Below are 26,431 nucleotides of genomic sequence, written 5' to 3'. Positions count from 1 at the left end.
CCCCGCAAAAGAAGAACTTTGAGGCGAGTGGAGCTCGGCAGGTGCCAGCTTCTCCACTTTGGACGGTAGCACCTTCCGACATACGAGTGTGCATATCTTAACATTCCTGCAACGGCCACAACGACCTTTTCCTTGCTCTCGTCTTGCCCTCCATCACCACATCTCTCGCCCAGAGCTGGTTTTTGGGAGCTCCTTTGAGACCCCGAATCATAGCTTAGCTCATTCATGTCCTGCTACTTTCTTGTTCATTGCCACAAATTCCACCAAAAATCACCTTCTCACTGGTCGGCCTACCCTCACTCGGTGAACTAAAGCAGCCTTCCAACTACACTGCAATACAATCGATCGAAAGCCTGCACCTGGATAGAGCTTCTAGTTCAGCAAGCCATCCTAAACACCATCTCTCCGCACCTCCGGAAAAATGCCAGAACGCCCTCCTCCCAATCCTGTCCCACAAAGCTCGATACCAGGTTACCGGCCCGCTCCATATTTCACGTACGTTCCCCCCCAAAAGAAACTCGTGTCAGTTGATGTAACCTCAATATCTAACAACCCCGCCCTACAGACGTGGCAATAAGTGGCTGTTAGCCAGCTTTTTCTTCATCCCCACCATTAGCTACATCTGGCTAAAGCGACTGGAAGCAAAATCGAGGCAAGAGAACAAGATCATGGAAGAGGAAGGTCGAAAGAATTGGATTCAAACTGAACGCCAGCGTCTGGCGAGTAAAGACTTGAGCGTCACCGTTGGAAGGAGTGGCGGTGGTGTATGATGTTATCCACGCAGTTGTAAAAACTATCACTCTGCCATGTCGCTGTGGACCCGAACCAATCTGCCGATATAATCTCACATCCACAACTTCTACGAGGTCGGTCATGTCAGATTGAAGTACAATATTGACCCTTCCGATGACCCTCACGAACCAAACGGACTGAGTACTGCCATGGACTTCTGACAACAGCTAGTCCGTCGCGCCCGCGCCGATACGCTCTGTAAAGTCTCTGTGTCGCAGCACCCCCTCAAGCCTGATCTTGGGAGGTACAAAGACGACGAATTCGACTCTCAATGAAGATAGCGATCACGAAACAGACCGTGACTTCTTCCCTCGGCCTCCAATACTCCAAAGTTTGTTATTGGTTGAGATGCCACTCCATATGAACCTCATCTAGCCGCCCAGCATCACGGGGGCTGTGAACTCGGAAGCGGCCCTGTTCCAGATAGCTTGGCCAAGTCGGTAGGCCGAGGATAACCCCGACGAAGCGCGATTTGACCGGAAGCCACTTGCTCTCAGGGCATCTCGCTCTTGTCTCATTATTTGCTGACACAACCACTTCCGAGAAGATGCCGGATTCCGCTGTACCACATCATCCGCCAATATGAGCCACAACATGCAGGCCAATGTCGGGCGTGGAAGGCGGTCTTCTAGGCACATTGTGCAAGGCCAACTAAGGACGGTATCAGAACGAGCCAAGCAAGGCCCATGGCAGTCCTCTGCCCTCCAAACTATGGCATTCCTTAGTTTCAAGTACTAATCTTGCCAAACATTGTTTACCTATCGACATACCCATACGGGTATTCTCTACTCTGCTCATCACAACATCAATTACTCAAATATTCTCCACGTCACCCTCTGCGTTCTCCTCGTAATCACTCACGACCACAATCACCCACATTCCGAGAAGAAGGACCGACCAGCAGAGCTCACCATTTTCACATCTCGTACCTTCATAATTACAAATCTGCCATCATCACTGCCGTCGGCATCATTCAAAGGACCGTAAAGAATCAAAAGTAGGAAAGCTCAGTGTCGGAGCTTTGACAGCATGAGACCGGGCTGCGCGTCGGACTCTTGCGAGCCTAGGTTGATGTATTCAAATCTAGATTGATCCTTTTACCTCTTTTCACACCCAATTGTCCTTCCTTTCTCCCTCCTCTCCTTTCCTTACATCCTGTCTGTTAGTGACATTTCTGTTTCCCACTTTCCAGGCTCGAAAGTAGGTTCCGATCCAGACTCGGGCCTTGTTTGTTGAACAGGTCGCCGCAGCACAAATCGTAGCACCCCAAGTGAACTCATATTGTCGAATGCCCAGCATCTTGTATTCAACGATTAGCCACTCAATTGATCTCGACGCCTCGACCCATGTTCATCGCTGAGGCCAGGCTCTCATAAGGGCCGACATTGCCATCAGGTACTCTGGGGCTCATCGCTGCGTTGTCATCTCCCCTCCTGGCGCTGCTGCGTCCAACGCCCGGTGTTCCCGCCGTAAGACTCTCGTAGGGCTGAGGATGGCCATCACCGATTCTCGGACTCATGGCTTGATTGTCATCATACCTTCGTCCACGGCTTGGACTGCGGGCGCGGCCGAAATTGCGCAGTTTGGAAAATAGCTGCGACGTAGCGTTGCTGGAGTTTGCGCCGCTGGCTGCGTTGTTGGCGCCGAGACTGGCCTCGTTGCCACTTCGGGCCCGGCGATGAGCGCCGAGCAACGGTGCTGATGCCAACGCTGCACTCGGCAGAGGGTCCGCGAACGTGGCTTGAGCAGGTATCGCCGACATGGGGAGCGGCACGTTCTCGGCATCCGGGTTGTTGTCATAATGGCGAAGGGTCGACAAAGGGGCTGGAGGAGAGAAGGCTAACGGTTTTGCAGAGTGTGGCGGAGGTGGCGGAGGCGGCGGCGGTGGTGGTGGTGGAGGAGGAGGGACGGGCGGCATGGCCAAATGTTGCAACTCGGGGAGGATGGGCGGATGATGCTGAGGAGGTGAACTGGCATAGACAATTTCAGGGGAGGACATGGTTTCGTTGAGACTGGCGGTGCCGACACTGATGTGCGACAGTTCACGTGAGTGCTCCCCTGGGTTTGGTGACTTGCGTGTCGCGCGATCGCGAGATGTTGTTCGTGTCCTTGATGATGCTCGCCCCTCGGGGCCTTTACTGTTCGAGCGACTTCCAGCGATACGTGTGTCGTAGGCTGGGTGTTTCGGGATTGACGAGAGGAAGTCCATGGATGGAGGAGCCCGTGCCGAACCCGGTCGAGAAATGCTGCTATTTGTGGTTTCCGTTTCGTCACCTCGAGTTGGGGGCCGGTAGACTTCACTGGTCAGAAACTCTGTGCCTTGAGGCTTCGCAATAGGAGTTTCATCTGCAAGATGGTATCCTCCAGAGGTCGGGGTTGGGCTCCCCAGAACCCCAAAGTTCGCCATATTAGTGATCAACGATGGAACCGCTTGCCTGCTGGGCACCGGATCGTCATCGCTAGATGCTGGTACCATCGGCGGGATGTTACTGGTTGAATGTGATTTTACATGCGATGTCACGTCCCCAGGATGCGGGATGCTTGGAACAGAAGGTCGTCGAGTCAAGGATCTGCGACGGGCTTCTAGCCTTTCCGCTGCAGCCTCTTTTCGCATTCTGCTGCTCCCCTGAGGCTGGCTGGCAGGGCGAAATTCGTCGAAGTTCTCTGGAAACTTCTCCTCAGGATCGTCAGGGTGAGCGCTATAGGCTGCGTCACTAGGCCGCCGGCGTCCCTTGGATTTCTCGCTCCTGGTTGGCTGGGATATAACGGCAGACTCTTCGGCCTGTCGGCTTCGAGAACGAGCGCGGCGCCGCCGTCGATCAGGAGAAGAATCTCTCACAGCACTTGTGCTTCGATGAGTGTGGCGGCTAGAACTTCGCGGGAAAAGGTGACGGTCTTGGGATACGAGGCGTAGGGCTGAACCCTTGTCGAAGCGGCTCTGCCGATCCTCTTCGGACGGAATCATTGGGCGTGGAGAGGAGGGCGATCGATGTCCGCTCTTCTCTTTGTGCGTCGAACTCCTTCCCCTCGGCGAGTAGAGGCCGTTCCCACCTTCAGGGCTCTGCTGTCTGCTGCCATTGCGACTTCCAGCTTTGGTTCTTGTGCCTAGCGTGCCAGACTTGGACCTCTGACGACTCTGCTTCGATGACTTGGCTGCTGAATGCGAGCCTCGTCGACCTGAACTAGACATGGCGGCTGGGGTATCTGACCGGTCAACCCCTGAGAGATTGGAGCTGGTGTATGTATAATCGATGCTTTCTACACTGGTACCGTACAAATGGAGATCCTCTGGCGACATTGGTACCGGCGAGGAAGGTGATCGCTTCCCAGCAGGAATGGTGCGACGCGGTTCGTCCGGTGGGTCAACGCTGTGGGTCACACGCTTCTTTCGCTCGGAAGTATCGTCTTTGGACTGCCTGCTCGTGTTGCTGAATCCACGAGCTCGCGGGTGGTTCGAAAAGAGGTGTGCTTGATCCAGACTGCTAATGTATTGGTCCCGACCTCGGGCTGTGAGCATGGGACTTTTGGCGCTTTGAAAGCTTCTCCCGGTCGTCGGCGGGCTTGTCATGCTGGCTGTTGTGTCGAGCAACGATCCGGTCGTCCCCGGCCTGCTGATGGGATCGCCGTAGCTCGTAGAAGGAAGATATTCCTCGGACTGATTGACTCCGACCGATGCAGTTTGGATGGACAGACCGCCAGGTCTCTTACTTCTGGCTGTTGACTTTGAATGGGAGTGCTCCAGACCATCATCTTGAATATTGTCTTTCGTGGCGGGGAATCTCAGTATGGTCGATGGCCCGACTGCTGTTTGAGGCGTTTCCTTTACAGGAGTCTGTAATGGCTCATAACGTGCCGATGTTAGGACCGTGAGCCCTTGTCTGCCTCTCGCCAATGTCTCTTGTGCCAGCGAACTATCAGTCTTTTTGCTCGATGTCAGCATCTCAACGGGAACCGAGGCAGATCTGAGCGGCACGGAGTCCGGAAATTGTGGACTTTCGACATCAAGTGGCGTTTCTCCGATAGCTGGCAGCCTATTTGGCAGGAAAGCACTGGGGTTGGTCGGTTTTGCTGAAAGTGCACTATTGATGCTACGAATATTGTTGAGACGATAAGATCCCAAACCACCGGGCGACAGGGCAGAGCCACCCACTGCAGATTCGGCGATAGGTGTGACAGCCGCCGCGACGGTCGGGGTACGATCTTGAGGCTTGAGACCGGGAAATTTGAACTGTACATTGGATTGTGTTCCGAACGAAGTAATGAGTTTCAGAGCAGAGGTCTGAGGTGTGATGCGCGTCCCCTTAGCGGCAGCGTTTCTGAAAGGGGTCGGTGGAACTGGCATGGCATGTGCATGCGGCGGCGGCATTGCTACAGGGGTGGGAGCGTCCAGTGTGCGGCGTCTCTCCAGAGTCTTGATATAAATGGCAGGTAGTTCAGTGGGTTCCAGGGGTTGCACCTTGTGAACAGGCTCCTGAGGCATGACGGGAGGAGAGACAACCTCCAATATGGTGCCTGTTGCCTTTTGAGCCTGGGGTGATGTCCATGGATCCGAGGGCTCGACACCAGTGCAAGAAAAGCACCGAATCGCAAGTGACTGCTGAGAGTTTTCGACCACGTACTCGCCCCATTTCCGTACGAGGAAAGATTGTCGCTGCCAATCATCGGGAGACAGAAGACAGGTGAGGAGTACGGCTTCCATATACTGACTTCTTGACACATAGACCTCGATTGCATCACTTGTATCCCCCAGAGCAAGCATCAGTGTGGCGGCAGCATGGATTTCCCCCTTGGTTAGCAGCTTCTCGACGAAAACCTGGACGATCTTATTGGAATTCACATGATTGCTGATTGTACCGAGGGCTAGCAACATCCAGTCGAATTGTGAATTATTGCCCATTGAGCCAAGGACTTCAGCGAGTCGGTCGGAGTCCTGTGTGAGCCATCTTGAAAGCAGTACTGCGTTTTGACTGTCTGGAGGGTGGTTTTGATATTCATGCAAGATCAGTTCATCGATGTCGCCATCCCAACCGAAAACAACGTTCAGCATCTGCAAGCGCAAATCATCGGGAGTCATGTGCACATCGTCTTGAGCACGCGGCGGTTTGTAGGTAACATGGTGCAGTCGTGCTCGGGTGTGGGGGAATAGGTCCACAAACTGCTCCGGTTGTTCTTCAGGTGTCATCACAACCTCCTGCCTCAGACGAGAAGCCTTGCGTGTCGTTCGGCCTCCGATTGGTGACTGTGGTTGATATTGTTGTGGGACCTGTGCCTGTGGAATGTATGTCTGATGCGACTGTATGCCAGTGTCGAATGAAGTCGTGGTATATTCGGTTCGACCTGCGGGTGATGCGACGTCATGGGCAGCTTTCATGGCAGAACTCTGTGGAGTGGTGGCCGAGTCAGGAGTGGGAAAAGTATTATTACCCCCTCTCATGGCCTCGTTGGTGCGTAGGTCTCTTCTCGCACGCGCGAGTGGAGATGCTACTTCTTCTTCACTCTCTGATGTTGTCGTCCACAGTTGCCTCGAATCTTCTGGCGGCGTTGGAGGGATCGTGAGGGGCATATGACGCACATTTTGAACCATCTGGGACCTTTCGACATCATATTGTTGGACAGTGTAGTCAGGGCCCAAGGTAAAAAGTGTGCCAGTGGGCCCATGGGCAGTCACACCTCGAACGCCATCGATTGTAGGGACAGGCTCATACGTGACGTGCTTGGTTCGGACATCCCAGGCCCAGGTCTTTCCCTCTGAAAATTGAAGGATGCGACCATTCTTGGACCAAGAGATCCAATTACGACCCAGTGCGTAGGTGTCGGAGCGTTTCAAAACACGAATCACTCGCGGGGCTTCCGCGGTCGGAGGTTTAGACACACTCCAGACTCTCAAGTCACCATCTGCTGTTTGGGTTGCAAGCATGTCGGATTTTTGCTTTGAGGAAGACGCGTGCCATGTCAGCGAAACAATTGGTGAGGGTGCTCGTGATGTGGTCAGCGTATGAAGAATGGTGAAGGACGGTTGCAACGCTGCAAGCAATATAGAGCCATTGTTGTATCTGTCCAATACTCAGCAACGAAGGGTTTCTATTTTGATGAATATGGCTTACCCGATAGCATATGTTTTACAGTCGTAGGAGGGCGCAATAGCAGTTATGGGATCGAAAATGGTTCGAGCGGATATATGCTCGCTCGATGACGGTTCAAAGAGGATAACCTCGCCTTTTGCGTTTCCTGTATGGTGTCAGTGCGGGTGCTGGGAGTAGACTGGTTCAACATACCAAATGCAATATTTCCATTTCTCATCCAATGCGCCACGCGAAGAGACTCATACGAAACAAACCTCGACAGTTGTTCTCCAGTAAACAAATCCCAGATGATGGCGGTTTGCCCAATGTCATAGGTCACGACCAGTCGACCAGCCCCCGTCTCGCTGACATTGTCGGCAGAGATCAAAATGACGTCCTTGGAGTGCTTTTGAAATCGTCTTTCAACGGCCAGGGAATGATGTTGAAGGCAGACCACGGTAGAACCCTGCGCATACAAGACCAAGGAAGCGGTGCAGGCCAATGGTTCAAAGGTCGAGTCTTCGAGAGGTTGTCTTGCGCGTGGGTTCGAAGGCAGGCTGATTCCTTTGGCCTTGCTTGAGACAGAACGCTGCCGGGAAATGCCGACAGCGGCCGACATATTGAGGACAAGCTATGCAGTGATCTCGACGAGTATATCGGTCGAGCAACGACTTTGGACAGCGTCCGGGCCAGCAGTTGCAGCGTGTGTGTCTATTACTCGCCGTGGGTATCGATCATGTTACCCGCGATGTCCAAATATGATCGAGGTCGTTGGATACAGGACTTAGGTAGGAGTCGCTGGTTAGTGAGGTCAGAGTGAATGAACAGTAGCGACTGAGGGATATGGCAAAGGGGAAAAGCAGCGAAGCGCCTGAGTAGCCGCGGAGAGGTCTCCCTGCAGCGAGTATGGTAGGCTCAGTGAGGTTCGCAAACGCCGGGTCAGGAGAGATTGATGTTTGTATCGGCGATCGGAGCAAAGAGACAACAAGTCATGCAGACAACGACTGAAGAATATGCAGCGGGCAACGCCTGCACCAGCGATATAGAGCAACGAAACAAAAGCAGTGAAACAAGTATAACCTGAGTTGACAAGTCTTTGACGGTGACCCAAGGCAATAGATCGGTCCACTCAGACTGTATTGAGGCGCAGGGAGAGGCAAAGATGCGCAAAGCACCGAGGAGAGGGATTGCTGAGATGGGCGTCATCTCTGGTTGTGCCAACGGGAGGATGGAAACACATTTGCAGGGCTCGACTGGCGGGCGGCGCTTGATTGCAGCCCCGCAAAAGGCCAGGTAGGTGAGCAGGCATTTGATTTCAGAGGTCGGCAGAATCATGGCGACGACCATCTTGTGGCATCTGCAAGAGGATTGTGTGTAGAAGACATCTGTATGGTGGAGGTTGGACGTACGATGGATGAATCGAGGATAAGTCGAAGTCGAGTGGAGGTTGAAGGCAGGCACAAAGCTTGGAAGGTACAGGCATGGGCGCTTACAAGAGCTCGGAAGCTTCCCTGTCACACAGCAGGACATTAGACCCCGACCAATTAGAAGCCCATTCTAGGCTTTGACTGACCTCTATCACAAGCGGGATGCTTAGGCGGTGGGCCAGACCGGGGGGCAGAATAGGCTTGGCCAAAATTTCAGGCTCTCATGGCGGTCCAACCGTTGCACCTCAAGCCTAATGGCACTCATGGCACGGTGACTCCGTTCACCGACCTCTCGTCTCTCGACAGGTGAGACAACGTCTCTGATTTCTAGAACAATCATCAGCGCCTACGCATGACAAGGTCATCAGGAGTTAAAAAAAAGGAAGGGATATGAATGCCCAATTGACGCTGGTGCAGGTGTTGAAGAACGTTGTTGGTAGGTAGGGTTTAACCACAGTAAGTACCTAGGGACGGGAGCAGATGGAGCAGATACGGGCTTTCATAGGCCCTGATCCCTGGTTCCTTAGCCCGAGGGGCCCATTTTGCCTATCATCGCTTCGCTTAGGCTTCCGGCGGGACTACATACCATCTCTGGCATCTACAGGCAAGAATGTTCAGTTCAAACATTGTCACTGCATCTCCCTAGGACATGATATAAATTGAAAAATTATGCTATGTAATGGTCGAAATGATAGTCTAAAACATACCCACTTACGCATACTATCAATCATCTTCAGGGAGTTAAGTGTAGACCAAGTTCAAGGACTGAAGTTTGAAGGCTGTTCTATTTATGCCACAGGGTTCAACATCAAGTCCCGCCCAAGATCGACTTTACTTAAGTCCGGGGCGAACCTTCTCCCGTTATGCAAATCAAAGGGTTCATTGGCTGTAGGTACAAATATAGAGTTCGACAACATCAAGCGAGAGTACTTATCGTCCAGGTATTGACGCACGTAGGGTCCTCGTAGAATTGATAACTGGAGGTGATGCAGCATTGATATGTTGGTCTGGGGCTAGGGCCGGACTGGGGCTGGGGGGCACTCCCGACTGCGAGGGGCCGAGGGGGCACCATTGGCACTCATGCTGCGTAGAAAAGATCGGGCCCATAGGGCCGGGGGCCACCGTCCTTGCGTCTGGCTGGCCATGCGTTAGGTACCTAGGTACCTACCCACCTAAACACACTACCCACCGCTTCCTGACCTAGGTACCTAGGGAATATCCATCGAGACTTGGGACGACAATACCACACCACGTTGTGCAAATTTCGATCACGGTCTGACTGTTGACAGCTATATACCGTCACACTTGATAGCCACGTTCGTTGGTTCGAACGTGCCAGGCGTGCTTCCACGCGATCAAAGGCGAGGAGGGGAGTAAAAATAGTTGCAGAAGTCATGCAGCCTGTTCTCTCCGGCCCCATACTGCATACATCACATCCCCAACCAGGTTGCCCGCAGTCTTTCGTCCCATCAGCCGCTTGACTGGGGAATTACGCGCCGACGCTAACACTAGAGATTGCCATCACGGTCCAATGAGATGACTTCAGAACCACCACAATGCGATGGGATTGCGATTTTTCGACGATTCGAGGCGAAAATCCCCAGCCTAATTAATCACCGCCATCCGGGAAAACCCTCATGGGATATTATGCTCGGGAAATTCTTCAGGTGATGAATGCAGTCGGACATATTGGCACGAGCTAGTACTTGAATTGATTAAGTCCATTGTTGAAGTCCTGTCATCCAGTTGCATGATACCTCGAGACGCGATGGTACCCTACGGAGCCGCATCCAATTCAGAGTCCAACGCTTGGACATCACAACTAAACATGAGCCTCATAGAAGTCCATCGTATCTACATCCTTACCTAGGCTGCATTGTAATTAGTGTCTTGCAAAATGACACAGTCTTGACAATTTCTCGACACACGTGTAGGACGACCCGCTGCATGCACCTTGTCCCTTCTGCAGACACTTTCAAATTGTGAGACTTGCATTTATCTTGTGGGACGTCCTCCCGGATTACAGGGGAGATGTCCTCCGAATGTCCTCCGAGAGTCCAACTCTGCCCTGTTCCAGACGGCTTCCATCTTTGCCGACATCTCACAGGAGAAAAGGAAATCCGCAAACGGGCTAGCCATGCAGCTCACATTCAGCACTGGGGGTTCTCCGCATGATGAGTATTTGTACCCAAAGGAAAAGACGCAGGCCATGTCCAATAGGTCCATGTGCCCAAGCAGACCGTGGAAACCTCATGTAGTGAGTGAGGCTTCGTAAAGCCAAAGGACACCGTATTGAAGCGATCGGCCCCGGCTGTGTTGATGTATCCGCGCGGCAATGAGACTTGGTGTGGTCCATGTGTGGCTATTTTCAGCAAAGGTAGGGTTGGGGTTGGGACAACTTGAGGCTCTGCGACCTGCCAAGCGGCCTATTTACAGTAGATGATGTTGGTGAGGCTGTGGCTATGATATTTATTAGCCTTCTGACCATATTGAACACCCAAATGTGTACGTGGTGAACGCATAGCTCTATGTATAACGTAGCTGAGATCTGAAGTCATGAGTGTTTCGTCTCGTCCCGTTGAATGTGGCTTTGTTGTTTCATGAACCCAAACCTGAAACAGTTCTTCCTCCGAAGACCTTCACAGCAACTTCAAGTGTGCTTGACTGTCATGGCGGGCGGGGTTGAGATGAAGAATCGAGAATACTATGGATCAACCAACAATGTCAGAACTCTCCCCATGTAAAGATCATACCTCATCACATCATGACCCAGAGAGTTTGGTGCATCACAAGATAACCTCAAAGTAAGCGTTGTAGAGGCAGTAAGTTGGTGCTTGTTGAGGTGTAGAGTTCCCGTCAAAGAAATCTTGAGCCTGCGGATCGAGCCTCCCAAATGCTTGGCATCAACCCCTGATTCGCGTCAAAGTCGCTTCAGCTAATCTCAAATCTCGTTTCCGCGCTTTTCAACAACCTCCACCCACGCCCACCAAATCTTGGACCACGCATGGGCTTGAACAGTAGTCATTCATTTTTGGCAGCTCGAGGAGACTGCGCCTTCAGTTGACTGGTCAAAGACCAGCAACAATGTGGACACTCCAGCCTAGAGACCCATCGGTCGACTCCAAGACCCCTACCTTCGAGGCTTGATCTTAACTTGGCAGATGGGGTCAACAACTACAAATATGTCGACGCGGTGCCATTATTTGTGCACATGGTGTTCTGATAGAGACTTGTTGCACTCCGAACACCCTCCCAAACGACCCTTTCTCCTTCCCTAGGACAGCATTCATCCGACAAGATGCAATACTACTCTGTGGTTGTCGTCGCCGCGCTGGCCGCGCTTGGATCGACTCAGAGTGCTCCAGACTTCCCAATTGATGTTACCAGTTCTTTGCGTGTCAACTATGAGAATGGACCCACCCTTGGGAACAATCCTGGCGTTATGCTGACGCGAGAAGGTAAGACCCTGTCTCATCGTCCGCCGTCAAGCCTGTGAAACTAACACAATTTCAAGATACATTGGATGCGCCGACTGGGTTGGGCCCAAGAGGGACGACAAGGCAGGGCACATACGTTTTAATCATGGTCGACCAAGATGTACAGCTAGAAGAGGGTGCCGACCGAGTACAGCTTCTGCATTATCTACAGCCAAATCTCTTTGGATCCGAAATCCTGTTCTACGATGAGTCAGCGCCGAACGCGACGACAGCTACCGGAGCCCCCTACATTGCCCCCAACCCTCCAGCAGGTGATATTGCCCACAAATACACCTTTCTCATGTATCGACAACCTGTTGGATTCGAGATTCCATCCGAGTTTGCCTCCATCAACCCCCCTGCCACTGTGAATGACAGAATTGGATTCGATGTTGAGGCCTTTGTCCGAGCTGCCGGGCTTGTCGATATCATTGGCGCAACATGGTTCCAAGTTCAGAACAATGCAACCGACGACTCTTCCAGCAGCAGCGGCGGCAGCAGCTCCACGACAGAGTCGTCAGCATCCACAACTACAGAGTCGGATTCAGGCTCCCAAACCTCAGCCGCCGAAAGCACCAGCACTATTGCAACCGCTACAGCAACTACAAGCGGAGACTCGTCGAGTACGGGCACCGGTGCCGGTTCAACAGCCAGTGCAACTGCCAGTGCAACTGGGACAAATGACAATGCGGCCGGTATGGTCACAGCGAGTGGCAGTCTATCTCAAATGGCTAGTGCCATCATCTTGGCAGCTTTTGGAATGTGGTTCCTGTAAGGGAAACATCCTACTTGGATTGAAGGGAACTCAAGTTGCCATGTCTAATGTAACAAAACAAAATATGGAATATATCATATGGACCTCAGCATCTAGGAAGGCTGTTTTAGGGTCGGCCAAATAATTGCAGATTTTCCATGTCCGAATACCGTCCTCCGCATCTTCCGTCCAGAGTGACTCCCACAACACCTCCCAAATGACAACACCCTATCGTGAGGTCAGAATGAGCCATCGCCGATTTCACATGCCCACAAAGACCGAGGTACTTTCTGGCTAGCCATTTCAAATCACATGGCTAGAAGACTCGGGCAACGAAGCTGAATCTTCGTCAAGTTCAAGCTGAGAACAAGCGTTTGAGTTACCTTGGGCAGGATGGGCAATGGTCGGCAATTTGATCCTTTCGAGTCATTTCAGGACTGACAAAGCTGGAGCTGCGAAGGTCAGATGATGTCGAGATGAAGTCTTTCGGGCGCTACCGCCCATGGACACATCGTGGCAAGGAACGAGGTCAGTAAGGCAAACCTTCTAGGCAAACAGACAACCCAGCAAGAAATCTTTTGATATCAAATCAATCGATCAGGCCAACCGCATCAAATTATTAAATACCTTGGAACGAGGCGGGGGTGAGGCGAGCTGAGGCGAGTCATGGCGAAAGAGAACCAAGGAAGACGTTGCAGTAGTGACGCAAGACTTTTACTTACCTGCAACAGCCCCAATCACTTCCCTCTCAAACAAACACAGTGTTTGTTCACATGATACACCGTTTAGGCCTTACAACAACGGCTGACTCTCACATGTTGCTGCCCAATGGCCGTGACTCGAAATTTAGAAACCGTCCTCACAAATGGGCATATGAAGCATGTGTTTTTCAAGGAAATGGTCAAGGTCCGTGTGATCTCCTCGGTAGGCAGTCATTGTGACACACATCACAGTGCCTCATGTACAGTATGTACGTGAGCTGTTCAGAGATCCACTTCTAATCCTCCTGATCACACAACCCGCATGTGAATGGATTGTCAGAAAAGCCCGTAAGGCGGACCGTTCCAGCCTCGATCGCGCATCTACGGGCATAGGCGACGGATGACCCTCATCACGTCACGTAGGCTATGCGTCGGGTAGGTAGCCACGCAGCCTGACGCTTTGCTTTCGTTTAACCTGAAAATCCCAGGCGACCAATTACTCGTTGTTATATCTACAAATCATGCCTCGTTAAGGTGGTCTGGTCTGTACACTGCTCCGTGGGGAAAAGTAGGCAGAAAAGTACTCTGCATCTACAACTGAGCAAATGTACCCAATCATCACGTGCTAATAAGTCGAGACCTGTGGCAGTGCGCAGATGTGGCAATTTTATTGTGGCGATGTTAATGTGGTATGCGACTGTGGCGGTGCAACAATTCTCTGTGCCACTGTCCGGTCCACGTGATTGAACCCCAGGTCAACATCTCCGCCTCACTTCGCTTTTAGCCGAGCAAAGTAGGCCGAGGTACGGTACACGGTATACGGGTACCTAAGGTATGTTCGGTCCGTAGGTAGGCACTCATCATGTTGCGAAGTTTAGTTGATGGCTTCACTCGTACAGTACCTCCGCATCCACGGCTTACACGGCATCTTGACCGGGCCTCTTTCGGACCTCTAGTGATGGTGACCAGGGAATCACCGAGTAAACAAAACAAGACACATTCTATTGATCGAAACACCCGATATTGTCTTTAATGGTCCCATCCACTAGACAACTACTATTGCTTCGAACGGGGCCGTGAACGGATACTGGACCCAACCACCTTGAATCCGGGCGCCACACAAGAGCACAAGGTGAAAATGTGCTTCGCGATGTGCATGAACAGTGCATTATTCCATAGCCGTGGATATCGTGTCGGAGTCGGAGAAGAGAATGGTTGGTGCCCAAACAATGACAGACGCACCCCAGGATTGCTTACGGTGTCGTGGGTATGTACAGCAAAGGGCTCCTGCATTCAAACTCTATTTGCATCACATTCTACATTCCCACCCACACTCATACAAACACGCGACGCCGACCGAGTCCGACTGATTCCTTCTGAACTTGATCGATGCTACTGCAAACGAGTCATGGTGCCCAAGCCTCGAAGGTTTCGCATCCCTTGTAAGGCAGATGACACTCCTGGAAAGGGAGTCTTACTTACAAGGGAGGGCATGCCACAGGCAGACAGGTACCTAATTCCCGTCGTCGGAGATAGATTTGTTCCCACCCTTGGAAATTCGCATCCTGTACAGCACAACAATTATTGTTGTAGGTACCTAATAGAAGGCCCAACTCGGATCCGGATCGAGCACCCTGACCTTGACCGGAAAGGCAGCAAGCTACTAAGAGAAGGCCGGAAAGTGAGGCGGGGTAAAAAGGTTGCTCAAGGTAAAAAGGTATGGATTGTCTGCCGCTTGCATGCGATTTGCTAGGTTACGGCTTGATTTCCAGTAGGGTTTTCGGAATAAGGTCTTCCACTGAGACCGTTTCTTGAGCTCTGTCTGAGCTTTCTCCTCTCAGCTCTCCTCTCTCAGCGCTTTCGGAGCCGTGGCCGAACAAGAGTTGCCCGCACGCCCGCTTTTACCCCGTAGTAGCCCCCATCTTCTTCCGACCCTGACCCTGGAGCTCCACATGTTCCACACTTTTCGGCGCGAGCCAGTGAATCAACGAATCAGAGGGATGGAAATGGTCAAGGGTCTAGTGAGGGTTGTTTTCGTGGCCTTGCGACGAGAGGTGACCTAAACCTATCATGATATTGATGTTCACGGGTGCGGTGAAAGTTTATGTTGCTGTATTGACCAGAAGGGCTCCTTTGTTCTGGAGAAATGATGATCTCCGGAAAGCTAAGCTGTCGAGCGGGTGAACTGGTGAACTACTGGTGAAGATGGAAGAATCCGGGGAACAAGATGCGCTAAGTAGAGGATGAGAGTTTCATGTTGAGTATACTTTGATTTATCCCATAATACGAAAAGCAAACAGGATGCAAGACCTCAGGCGGCTACAGTACAGTAGAGTAGATCCTAGCGCTGATCCAATACCGTGGACACGAAAAGAATCAAGCACAATGATTTGTTGGTGCGTTTAGATATTTGTTGAAGTGGATTCCGACCATGGCCGCGTATTACTCCTTAGTGTATGCATTTCGGTCAACATTATCCTACAGTGATGGAAATGAAAGAATCCAAGATGTTGGGGGTTTGTGAACGCCGTAACAACAGGAACCTCGAGATACGATGAAAAGGGTGGTGGACATAATTCAATCATTGGATCATTCCATCCATCCATCTCTCGTAGACCATCAAACCAAGAAACATTCGCGAGTCGCGGCTCGGCCACGTTGTAATCATCATCTGATTGTTGCAGCTTACTCAGAGCGATGTGCTGATTAACCGCCCATGCCATGGAATGGATGGTCGCCCCCATGTTGACCCCCATGATGATGTTACATGCCAATGATCGGCAGAGTACATAAGAACTGTATATCCAAGCATAGGTCACACACCTCATTCAGTAATGAAGAAAGAGGATGGATGGATGGTTCTTGGTGATTCTGATTGATGACCAACACCAACACCAACGCCCAACCACTGAGCTTCCAATTTTGCCGGTCATGTCATGGTGGCCGTGCGGCATACATGGCGGCAAACACCAAAAAATGACCACAGGAATTGACAAATAGACAAATGCTACCTGGACTTGATCCTTGGATCTTGGAAGTTGGAAGTTGGAAGTTGGACCTTGGGTGTAGAATGGGATTAATTTGATTTCCTCCCCTTGCAGCACGGCATGGTGGCATCATTAATGGATGGTAATTGTACTTGGTGGCAGCGATGGCAGAGGTGGTAGCATTTAGTGGTAATTGTTGCGAATTCCTACCTTGGTAAGGTCTCATCTTGGACATTCCATCCCAATTCCAACCCTGGATGTCGGTGTCTCTCCCTGCGTCTCCGTCCTTGAGATGGCACGTCTGTGTTCAGGAATGAATAGGTAGCTTAGCTATGCGTACCAGTCGGTCAGTCTCTGTCAGTTAGGTAACCCCCTCGACTCCGGCATCTCGAAGCCAAGGGATGAACCGTTCTTGTACCGGTTAATAAGAACTCTAAATCGAAACCCCCAGTTCGTAACAGTTAGATAGACTTCTGACCTTATTAGCCATTATTGGGGGCGGGTGCCCCGGGCGAAAAGAATCCCCAGAGAAATGTACCGTAGAGACTTACCGTGCCGACGACTACCTACCATACCTTAGGCAGGTTATGCCTCCGTAACGTGGGCCCCTAGGGCGCCTTCGTATAACCCCGCGACCCCGGCGGCGCCCCGAAGATCTGCCCTTGTAGCCCCGACCATCTACCCCGAAGATCTGCCTTGTGTTTGGCTCAGAAATGAATTACCCAGAGATCTCTGCCGGCACGCTCTGTGTTGTGCCGTTTGCGACTCTCCGAGTTCAACGGGGATAAGTCGGATTGGGTAGAACGAAGTATGTAGTTTTAGAGTCCAGTATGAGAACGGAGGTCCAAGCGTCTGTATGTCCACGCATACGAGATGCATGCGAGAATGGCATACGCCCCCCGTGTATCCTGTGCGCCTCGTAAATTGACGACCGAGACATCTGGTTGATTTTCTGGAGCACTGCCTATCCCAAGGCACCAAGGTACCATGGTACTCACAGAATGCTGGCCGAGGACCTCGGTGATCTATCGCCGTTATCGTTATCATAGCCATAGCCTATTCCCGTAAGGAGTTTCACCACAAAGTACTCCGTACAGGACCTCCAAGGGCTTTGAGGGTCACAGAATGGAAAGATCCCACATCGCTTAAAAGATCTCGAACACGGGGCAGTGGCGGGCGTCGACTTCCGTTCGTCGCGAGCCTTTCCTTCGACATCTGGAAACAGTGGCTACATTGGACTGCCGGGTTGTGGGCACTGTACAGGCGACTAAAAAAGATCCGCGGCTGGCTAAACAGAGATCCGCGGGTAGTGCAGCCTGCGAGTACTACGGTTGGAATAGTCAAGGAGAGGCGACGACCATACCATCGGACTACGGAACTGTCCCTCGTGCGTATGCGTAGGCTTGATTGTCCGGGTACAACGAGCACCGCAGGTACATCCCCAGGGGTAGACAGGGCTTCTAGTTGCCGAACATGGTTCTTCTTGCTATCAAGCGAGATTGAATGGGCAGCAGTTGTTGATCGCAACAATACATAGCAATATCCACTTTTGGACACCTTCTCTATGCACTCCTTTGATGATTGGGTACCAAATGAAAGTCGACATCGACCTCGACATCCCTAAGCAAGCGCAATTTGATCGTTCAGGGTTGGGCCTGGAACCGGATGTGATGATTGTTTTGCATGTCCACAGTGACTTGGGCAACCACGGCAACATAGCACATGGCTAGACAGGCAGACAGGGTGACAGGACAGAGAATAGACGTGAAAGTCGGGGTGAAGGACCCTCCAGGTGTCTACGGAGTATTCCATTATTACATATTGCCTCCAGACCGCCCCAGACCAAGTGGGGGACGGGGAGATACCAGCGTCGCAGGCAAAAGCACTACTACCGGGGAAGTACCGGTACCCACGCTGTTGGTCCAGGCCCTTGAACGGTTTATTAACCGTAGTGGCAGAGTGACAAAGTGGATAATAAGAAATGGTGGAATTTGGGGGCGTGCTTCTCTCAGGAGTCTGGATGTCTACAGAAACTTGAATGAATTACCAGACAGCGGTGACAGAGAAAGTGTGCCTGTAAACACTGTACGTACATAGCCACATCGCATACATGGACCGAGTGCGACAGCTTCCAGACCAACAAAGGGCTAGATGTACGCATAGGCAACAACCCGATTGGAAATACGAAGCAAACAACTAAGACCATGCCATGGCCCTGGACAGGTCTGTCTCAAACTTGGAATTCATTTTCGTGCGAGTTTGGAAGTTCTACCGCTCCAAGCACTATGACATCGTTGCTCAGATAAGTCATATTACTGTATGAAGTTTCCACCTGCGTGGGTGAGGGAAAAATGAAGTGAGAATGTCATTAATAATGATGGGAAAGAATTCAGCCGAGAAAAACAATGGAAGGAACAACGTGGGAGAAAAGGGCACCTTCTCTTTTGGGCAAATTAGGTGCTCAGATAATCATGGATCTGATTGGCTGGATGGCCTCTCGTTCTCGTTCTCGTTCTCTCGACACGCGCACGCGCTTTGTTACTCAGGCTGTTTGTTGCCTTGCCATGACGAAAGATCATAGGGAAACCGGGTAGACAACGGCACATTTCAGGTTTACTAGCCAAGTTTCTGAAAGAGGCAATTGAGAATTGTCAGGAGGAGAGGCACGGCAACCATGGCATTGAGTGGTTGTGATGATCAATGCACCACACTAGTCAAGGGATAGGATAGACAGAGACAGAAAGAAAGACTCGAAAGTGATGAGTTCCAAAGTGTGAATCAGGAGAACCAGACGGTGGTGACGCGAATCTCGAACACCACACACGGGATGAAGCTGTGATTGAAGCATCCTTCACATGGCTATTCGCGAGTCGCAGCGTCAGATTGCTTCTGATCCAATATGGTGGTCCAGACAATTGACCAGTCAGTGCCGAAGAGAAACCGTCACATAGAATGAAAGGCCATCGGTCGCTGAACAGTCTCAAGCGTCAAGCCTCCAAGCAGGAGACCGAGCGCCCCCTCGGCCCATCATCGTGGGGGCACGTTTAGGTACCTTGTCCGGAGCAGTTCAGGCGCCTCCCGCGTGTGGACCGCCAGCCGAACGCCAAAAGACCAGGGTTTACAGCAGGGGGTGTCACCAGAGCCACTGCCTATGCCCAGGCTTTCGCTGTGTCTCTACGGAGTACTCTAGACTCTCTGCCTGGAGGCTGGACGTGTCTACGGGTACAAGCGACGTCGCTCGAGATATCCACGATACCTCAGGTGCTCAGGCACTAGGCCAAGAGGCATCGTATGACAGTTTATAGGATTGACTCCACGGTCTAGACTACCTATGTAGTCTCCTGGATGCCTGACCGCCCTGGAGAATTGGCTCGTCCTGAATGAAGCTGGAGGAAGAGGAGTGAATGAGGAGGTGACGAGTCGATTCGAGTCGAATCTAGTTTGTGACTCAGTGGCCCGGGGTTGAGGACTTGTTTAGCCGGCCGTGGATATGATTATGGTTTCTGGCGGTTGTCGCCTGGTGTGGGAGTGCTTTTGGTTCAACCGTGTCATGCCCTTGGCACCCTGACCATGTCCACCATGTCCAGTCCGAGGCGGATTGGGAACCCCGACCCCTGGTGCCCTGATGAGCTGTGCCCTGTGGCCCAGTAGTAGTAGCCCCAGTAGCCCCGAGTTCCTCTGGCCCTCTCGCCCTGGAGCCTAAAGCCATAGCCCTGCTCCATGTCCTTGTCCAGATGCACCAGCACCGCGTGGCTGACCAAAGTTGGCCTTGTCTGGTGTCACATCCTCTCAAATTCCTGTCAAGGCGGTCAACAGACCGGTGCTTCAACGCCAGTCAATCACAGACACTCGTCAAGTCATCAACTCCGGATGCGGAAGGACGGCCAGTAGTAACTAGTAGAAAGTCGTGTACAATAATCAGCCGGCCAGGGCCAGCTGGATCTTTCTATCTGGGCACCCGCGTGGGAGGTATGAGTGTGAAGGTGACTAAACTGATCAATTGTGCTATATCATCTCCTTGTCTGCCTGTTGCCAGATGATTGTGACTTTCTTCTCACCCTTGACAGTAATTGCAACACATTTTGATTTTGCCTACACTGCAACATTCTCACTTTGACCTCGACACGGCTACTCACACACACAAACCTTGCATTGCCGGTCGGGCATTCCCCCTTCAAGTCCTCCAGCCACCCTGTCGGTACCCCATTTTTACGCTACCACGGTCGTAGTACCGAGGAGTCAAAACACCTCCGAACCCAGGTCGACCCAGGTCGACCCAGTCACTTTGTGATCCACACCGTAACCCACCGATACGACGACAGGTGCCACCCATCGTCCATTCACCCTTGGCACACCGAGCTGTCCCGACACGCCCGAATCCCAGTCCCGGGGATTTTCGCCATCCATCCTTCAATCTGGTATCCAAGAAAGCACGGGGAAGGGGCAAATTTGGTCTTTGGTCGCTCCGGATCCTTGATTCCTCGTGGATTGAAATACTCACACTCCCCCCACAAACCGCCATTCCTGAAGCCCTTCTGCCATAACACATCTACACACCGTCGACACACCTTCAACACCCTCAAAATCCTCCCTCTCGACTCTCAAACACTCTCGTGTGTCCAAGAAACAATCCCCCGGCACTCCCACCCATACCAATTACCGGCCTACCACTTTACCTCAACTCGGTCATTTTCCCCGACCGCCGCTCAACCCTGACTGCTGACATACATTGCATCACCACCCGAAAACAGTCAGCGCGTCCTCCCATCCGATACCCTGGCTGCAAACAGAGGATATCACCCACCGACTTTTACACAGTCAAAACACCTTCACCATCTTCCACGTTCTTCATCTACTCTCTGTCGTCATCCTGTCGACGCCATGTATTTCTCATCGCCCACTAGCAACATTACTCCTGCATCCACATCAGTAGCCATGTCGAGATCAGATTCACGCGACACCACCTACTGCAACGCCAACACGTACTCATACGCTGCTACCAGCGCGTATCTGGCGTTGAGCAATGCATCCCCCAACTCACAACCACTCATGAGGTCAGATAGCAGCTCATCAAGTACTGCATCGCCACTCTTCTCTGCCACCACCATGCGACGAGACAGCAGCAACTCCAGTTGGCTACCCAGCCCATACCGATCATGTCTCTCATCCTTTGGCGCAGAACCCAGCTCCTATCTCTCTGATGACGACCTTCTCTGCTCTGCCGATGAGTTGTCTCTTCCCGTCGAGACCATCCCCACCCCCACTCCCAAGAAGGAACTCACCACCGAAGAGCAAGTCGCCATGTTACGTGAGCTTCAAGAAAAGGAAGCCGCCTACCACCACCACCATCACTCGGCACATCAATCCGAGTCACGACGCAAGGTCGTTCGCTTTGCTGGCCCCACCGAGGGCTCATCCAGAAGGTCTAGCACCGTCAAACGACGACAGACTTCGGTCAGAAAGGGACTCAACCACCTCAATGGACCTCAGTAATTGTGCATGCACTACATTGCATTGCATTATCAGGTCGAGGCTGGCCCTCACCGGACATCATCCATCTGTTTGATCATTTGACTTGCTTTACCTTGTTTGCCTAGCGAGCGTGTGCAGCGAAATTTTTAATCCTCCTACGGGATTTTGGGCATTTCCAAGCGTGCATATTTGCATCATCCATCGACCCAAGGGCGATGTCGATATGGAAATGGAATGGGTTATGGACAACGAAGCTTATGAGCTTCCATTATTGCGATTCATGAATTGGTCGAGTACGCTCCCAATCAGTATTATTACTTAGTGACAATTATATGATTATACCACACCAACACTGTCAACTTTCCTTTCTCTCTATTCAATCTTTTGTGACCGTAAACAACACAACACATCGCCCTACCAAAGAGAAATCTTTACATGACTCACCGACCAGAGAAAGGCATCGCGGCAAGGCCTCCGAGTCACTGCCGACAGACCGACAATTGATGCTGCCGCTGCCGTTGTTGATGCACCGCATGGTCCAAATCCAAGCCTCGGTGAACCCTTCCTTGCCTTACCTCGAACCGAGTCGACTCGAAACCCATCAAACGGGCCCGTTAACGGTTCACGACTACTGAATGCAACCGCAAACCCATATTCCAGGGTCCTGGCTCCTCTCACACACACTCACACACACACTGTCTTTGCCTCTTCCGAACCAAACGAACTAATTACGGACCCCTGTCCTACCGGAAACCCACCCGGATCGAGACCCCTGTCCACTTGTTCTCTACCATTTTCGCACTGGAAAGCCTCCCATGTCTCCCACCTCCGTGCTTTGTTCTCCACAACTGGACCCGAGCCACCGTGCTGGTGGTGCTGTTACTGCCTATTTCCCCACTTTCGACCTTGGCTCAATGCCAAGGCCCCACAGCACGAAAACGAAAAGTGACCGGTTTTGGTCAATCACTGAGTCAGTCGGTGGTTTTATACCGAGCTCAGACCAAACTACTTGTACTGCTAAGGGACACTACAAAGAGGGACAGTAAGCAATAATTAGGTAGTTGTGGAGGGAAGGATACCTGCCTCGGAAAGGGCCTTTGCCTTGGGCTTCGTGGGTTTTGAAAATTCGGTGGTCCGTTCCATGTGCGCAACGCTGACAAGTCCGGGGAGCAAAAGGAAAGGAAAGGAGACTAGCCCTAAACAGATACAGCGATGCGATACGTTACTCGCACACACTGTCTCTCGCACACACTACTGACATCGACAATCAAAGGTCAGAAAATAGACACACCAATATTTTGTTTTGCCGAGGCCTCGGTCGGTAAATTCCTGGATATATGTCTCTACACACCGGGAAATCATCAATAGCCATGAGCCATAATTGACAATATCGATTCAACCTAGTTCGACTCGGTTCTGTTCAATTCAATAGTACATGTGAGTGTGTGTTTGTGTGTACCTCGGACTCGGACTGCGGTCTCTTCACCTCGTACCCTGGCCAGGTACCTGAGTCAGGAATAACCGAGTACATATTATTTATCTATGTACTACGACCGATGCATTCTTTCTGTATGTACATCCAAGCTGCAATGACAACTTGTGCATGACAAACAATGATGATTACCTATTCTTCACTTTCTTTGTTTGTATACACTAACACTCTCGGCCACGACAACAAAAATGATCATATGTATATCAAAATACCTACTGTAGAAAAGCGAAGCTGAGTAAGAATCACCGTGTGTCATCAAGTAGAGGTACTTAGGTGCCTACCTGTATCCTTTCAGTAAGTCCCTAGCCTCCCTGTGGTTGGTCGGTCATGGCACCGAGCACCAGACGGGCGAGTGAACGTGGGTTTTCACCGCGGCACTGAAAACTTTTCTTGGCGCATCTGAGCGATACTTGTTGAACGTTTGCTGCCCGTGCCACACCCATAAGGAATGCTCTCCAGGCGAGCTTTAGGCTTTCCCAGGGCTACTCGGGGGTGTGTCTCGAAGCACCCAAGCGCCCAAGGTCAATGTCTGGGCGTTTGTCCGACCACCGAACAAAGTCCATCTCCATGACACCTCCATTGCATCTCCGATCAAATATGCCATATGTCAGTTGAAGATTATTATTCTTCATCTTCGCTTCTCCTCGACACGAGTGCTTGAGGAACCGAATTACCTTTTACAAGATTGTTTGAAAACTTTTACTTCATAGTGATGATCTCGGATCAACGGCCCTGGTGTGAATAGTGCATGTGCGCAGTTGAGTGTATCCTGCCTCCTCCACCTCTGAATCATCGCCCGGGCGTCCGAACACGAACACGGGGATAAACCTTGAGTGAGCCAACCTTCCCCCGGAGCAATCCCATCAGCGGGTAAATGTAGGCAGGCAAGGAGGTAGGTCAGCAATAACGGATAATTTATTGGGCGCTTACGCCACCCAACCAGCCTTTTACCGCCCGCAAACTCAAACTCAAACTCGGGGTCAGTTATATTGCCCATGACCATAAGGTATTATTATTATCCCGGTCGGCCGTCGGTCGGCTTTACTCGTTTCACACAACCCTTTTTCAAGGTCTTGGCGTCATCACCACATCGCTTTGCCCAGATGCGGTTGCCCGTTTAACTCTGGTCGCTGTCGCTTGGGTCTCGTTCCCGATCGTCTTTGGTCTTCTTACTTTGGCTTTTATGACGATGTCAATGACATGGACTTGGACAATGACGCTGAAGGACATCACGAACCCTACAAGGTTGATTCCTGGTTTTCTTTCTTTAGCCTCTACACATTACTTCGGTATTGGTTCGCGGCTGAGAGGAAGTGCATCATTATTAGCTATAGCCTTTTAACCTCCATGCAGCCTTTGAGTAAGCCCTCGGCCTTTGGCCATTGCTTGTACTGTAGGAGTCATCCTCTGAACCTAAGCTTGTTCCGTCTAGGCGGCGGTAATTCGTTTCCGTGGAAAGCAGGTGCAATCGTCCACCCTCAGGACATGCCAAGTTCACGTGACTCTGTTCTCAGTTGCCAAATCCTGTGAGCACTAATTAATAACTTGGCCATTTTACAATTCCGGGACAGGTCTTCCAGAGTTTGCCGCGACAGTGACAGACCAATCTGGATCAATGCAACTGTGAATTGCTTGCGGTAGACATACTCGGCGTAGGGAGGGCGCTCTAGCTGGCGACGTTGTAAAATCACATGCCGCGATTAGAGGAACCTTTGGCGAGACATCCATATGCCACTCAATACAGTTTTCATGTGATGTGACCTTGGACGTTAGACACGGATATTATCGACAATCATGGCATCTACAACCAGCCCACTCCTGCCACTCCACGGATGCATGGCCACATTAGCCCCCAGACATGGGATAGGGGTGCAGCAGGCATTCAATTACCCCAAGTATGTACTGTAGTAAGCGGCACATTGTCGGTGTGTCGCTTCGAGATACTTGGTTTTGTTGGTTCGAGAGTGGGGTGAAAGGTTTTGCTGTGGTGATTGTACACTCCTATCTCATAATCGAGGCAACCCATGGCATGTGCTCATTATCGCTCAGCTCGACCCCTGTAGGTTTCAATTCGGCGGTCACCGAGAGACACAAGGCAGAGACAAGAAACATAGACAGAGACATGTCACCAAAAGAATCCCAAATATGGTGGGGTGTAGTGCAACAATGTGTTGTAAAAACCAAACACATGAACCCAATATCGACGCCTTGCTTTTTGGTTGGATGTAAAAGCGTGGGGCGATTTGGGGGTGTTTTCCGAGTAGTCGCGACATTCACACATGGCAACCCGCAACAACGCAGTAGCAGCATCGTAGAGGGGAGGGGGAGCAGGGTTCCAAGGGTCCCACGGGCCACACCTGCAGCCCGCCGCCGGAGTGGGCGTACCAAAGCCAGCTAGGCTGCCCGACGGGCTTCTAGCCCAAAGAGGCCTGAGAGTGGGGTGGTCGGGTAGGTGGACATTCTTTTGCAGCCCAATGCTAGTGGGGTGTGATCTCTGTGGCGAGGCCCTTGGGGCTTTCTGGCAGATTTGAGGGGAGGTTTGCCGAGAACATGTGAAGCAAACCATCTGCAGGAGGCGGTCGGCATATGAGAATTGGGAATCCGTGGGTGGTCCGTGGGCTGTGGGCTGGTCCGTGAAGCTTGCACAGGGCTTTTGCCTACCAAGCCACCCGCATTTACGCCGTCCCCAGGCTTGCTAGGTTAGGGTCAAGCAAAGGTTGTGGTGACTGGGGGCGAACTTCGGTACTGGGCACCTGACACTGGGCACCGTGGACACCAAAGCTGTCAGCACTCACAGTTAAAAGCCTTTAACCAAAGCAGACTCCCAGTGGACGCCCCTCGGCCGACGCACATGCCTATGGGTATACCTATGCTTATACAGCCACCTGGACCTGACCCACGCAACACCTTGTCGCCGGGTCTACGCGAAGGTACTCGGTCGGTACTACCACTACCACGGTATCACTCATAATTTTGCAAGGTACCATTCAAGATCCATCCATCTCGCCTCCCATCAGGATTTTACGGTCAGAATCCACCACCATCCTTCGAGAAGGTCCAAGGAACAAAGTTAGTATAAACAATTCCATCAGATGATGCTACTGTGGCAAATAGCTTTCTCACCTATAGACTGTATGTAGTATGTCCAATGTTTGTTTTCATCGCTAACATTTGCCATTGTTATGGGAGGCAAATATCAAGTCTCAGAATTCGATTCTCGACCGCGTCAGCAATTTCATATTCCCCCGCTCCGTCGGTGAAATGCTAC

The 26,431-nt window shown here is 51.6% G+C and overlaps 4 protein-coding genes across 4 annotated transcripts; 3 read left to right on the top strand and 1 right to left on the bottom strand.

The window, feature by feature from the left end:
- The first annotated feature begins 118 nt into the window (after positions 1-118).
- On the top strand, positions 119-1,790 carry PV10_04878 (uncharacterized protein). Its single transcript, XM_016369469.1, has 2 exons — positions 119-495; positions 566-1,790. The coding sequence occupies exons 1-2, from the start codon at positions 422-424 to the stop codon at positions 768-770; spliced, it is 279 nt and encodes a 92-aa protein (XP_016225257.1). The 5' UTR covers positions 119-421; the 3' UTR covers positions 771-1,790.
- Positions 1,551-8,109, bottom strand: PV10_04877 (uncharacterized protein). Its single transcript, XM_016369468.1, has 3 exons — positions 7,068-8,109; positions 6,897-7,020; positions 1,551-6,845 (listed from the first exon to the last, which is right to left on the bottom strand). The coding sequence occupies exons 1-3, from the start codon at positions 7,471-7,473 to the stop codon at positions 2,114-2,116; spliced, it is 5,262 nt and encodes a 1,753-aa protein (XP_016225256.1). The 5' UTR covers positions 7,474-8,109; the 3' UTR covers positions 1,551-2,113.
- A 3,157-nt stretch (positions 8,110-11,266) lies between these two features.
- PV10_04876 (uncharacterized protein) lies at positions 11,267-12,815 on the top strand. The gene is made up of 2 exons (XM_016369467.1): positions 11,267-11,739; positions 11,796-12,815. The coding sequence occupies exons 1-2, from the start codon at positions 11,580-11,582 to the stop codon at positions 12,530-12,532; spliced, it is 897 nt and encodes a 298-aa protein (XP_016225255.1). The 5' UTR covers positions 11,267-11,579; the 3' UTR covers positions 12,533-12,815.
- A 7,450-nt stretch (positions 12,816-20,265) lies between these two features.
- Positions 20,266-22,016, top strand: PV10_04875 (uncharacterized protein). Its single transcript, XM_016369466.1, has one exon. The coding sequence runs from the start codon at positions 21,081-21,083 to the stop codon at positions 21,690-21,692; it is 612 nt and encodes a 203-aa protein (XP_016225254.1). The 5' UTR covers positions 20,266-21,080; the 3' UTR covers positions 21,693-22,016.
- The last annotated feature ends 4,415 nt before the right edge of the window (positions 22,017-26,431 follow it).

The sequence above is a fragment of the Exophiala mesophila genome (assembly GCF_000836275.1).
Source record: "Exophiala mesophila strain CBS 40295 unplaced genomic scaffold supercont1.3, whole genome shotgun sequence".
NCBI lineage: Eukaryota > Fungi > Ascomycota > Eurotiomycetes > Chaetothyriales > Herpotrichiellaceae > Exophiala > Exophiala mesophila.
This window is presented reverse-complemented; position numbering and strand designations above follow the sequence as displayed.

Coding starts and splice junctions, on each gene's coding strand:
- PV10_04877 (XM_016369468.1), bottom strand. CDS start 7,473: ATGTCGGCCGCTGTCGGCATTTCCCGGCAGCGTTCTGTCTCAAGCAAG. Junction 7,021..7,067: donor AAATGGAAATATTGCATTTG/GTATGTTGAACC, acceptor GACACCATACAG/GAAACGCAAAAGGCGAGGTT. Junction 6,846..6,896: donor TGTAAAACATATGCTATCGG/GTAAGCCATATT, acceptor AGTATTGGACAG/ATACAACAATGGCTCTATAT.
- PV10_04875 (XM_016369466.1), top strand. CDS start 21,081: ATGTATTTCTCATCGCCCACTAGCAACATTACTCCTGCATCCACATCA.
- PV10_04876 (XM_016369467.1), top strand. CDS start 11,580: ATGCAATACTACTCTGTGGTTGTCGTCGCCGCGCTGGCCGCGCTTGGA. Junction 11,740..11,795: donor CGTTATGCTGACGCGAGAAG/GTAAGACCCTGT, acceptor CACAATTTCAAG/ATACATTGGATGCGCCGACT.
- PV10_04878 (XM_016369469.1), top strand. CDS start 422: ATGCCAGAACGCCCTCCTCCCAATCCTGTCCCACAAAGCTCGATACCA. Junction 496..565: donor CGGCCCGCTCCATATTTCAC/GTACGTTCCCCC, acceptor CCCGCCCTACAG/ACGTGGCAATAAGTGGCTGT.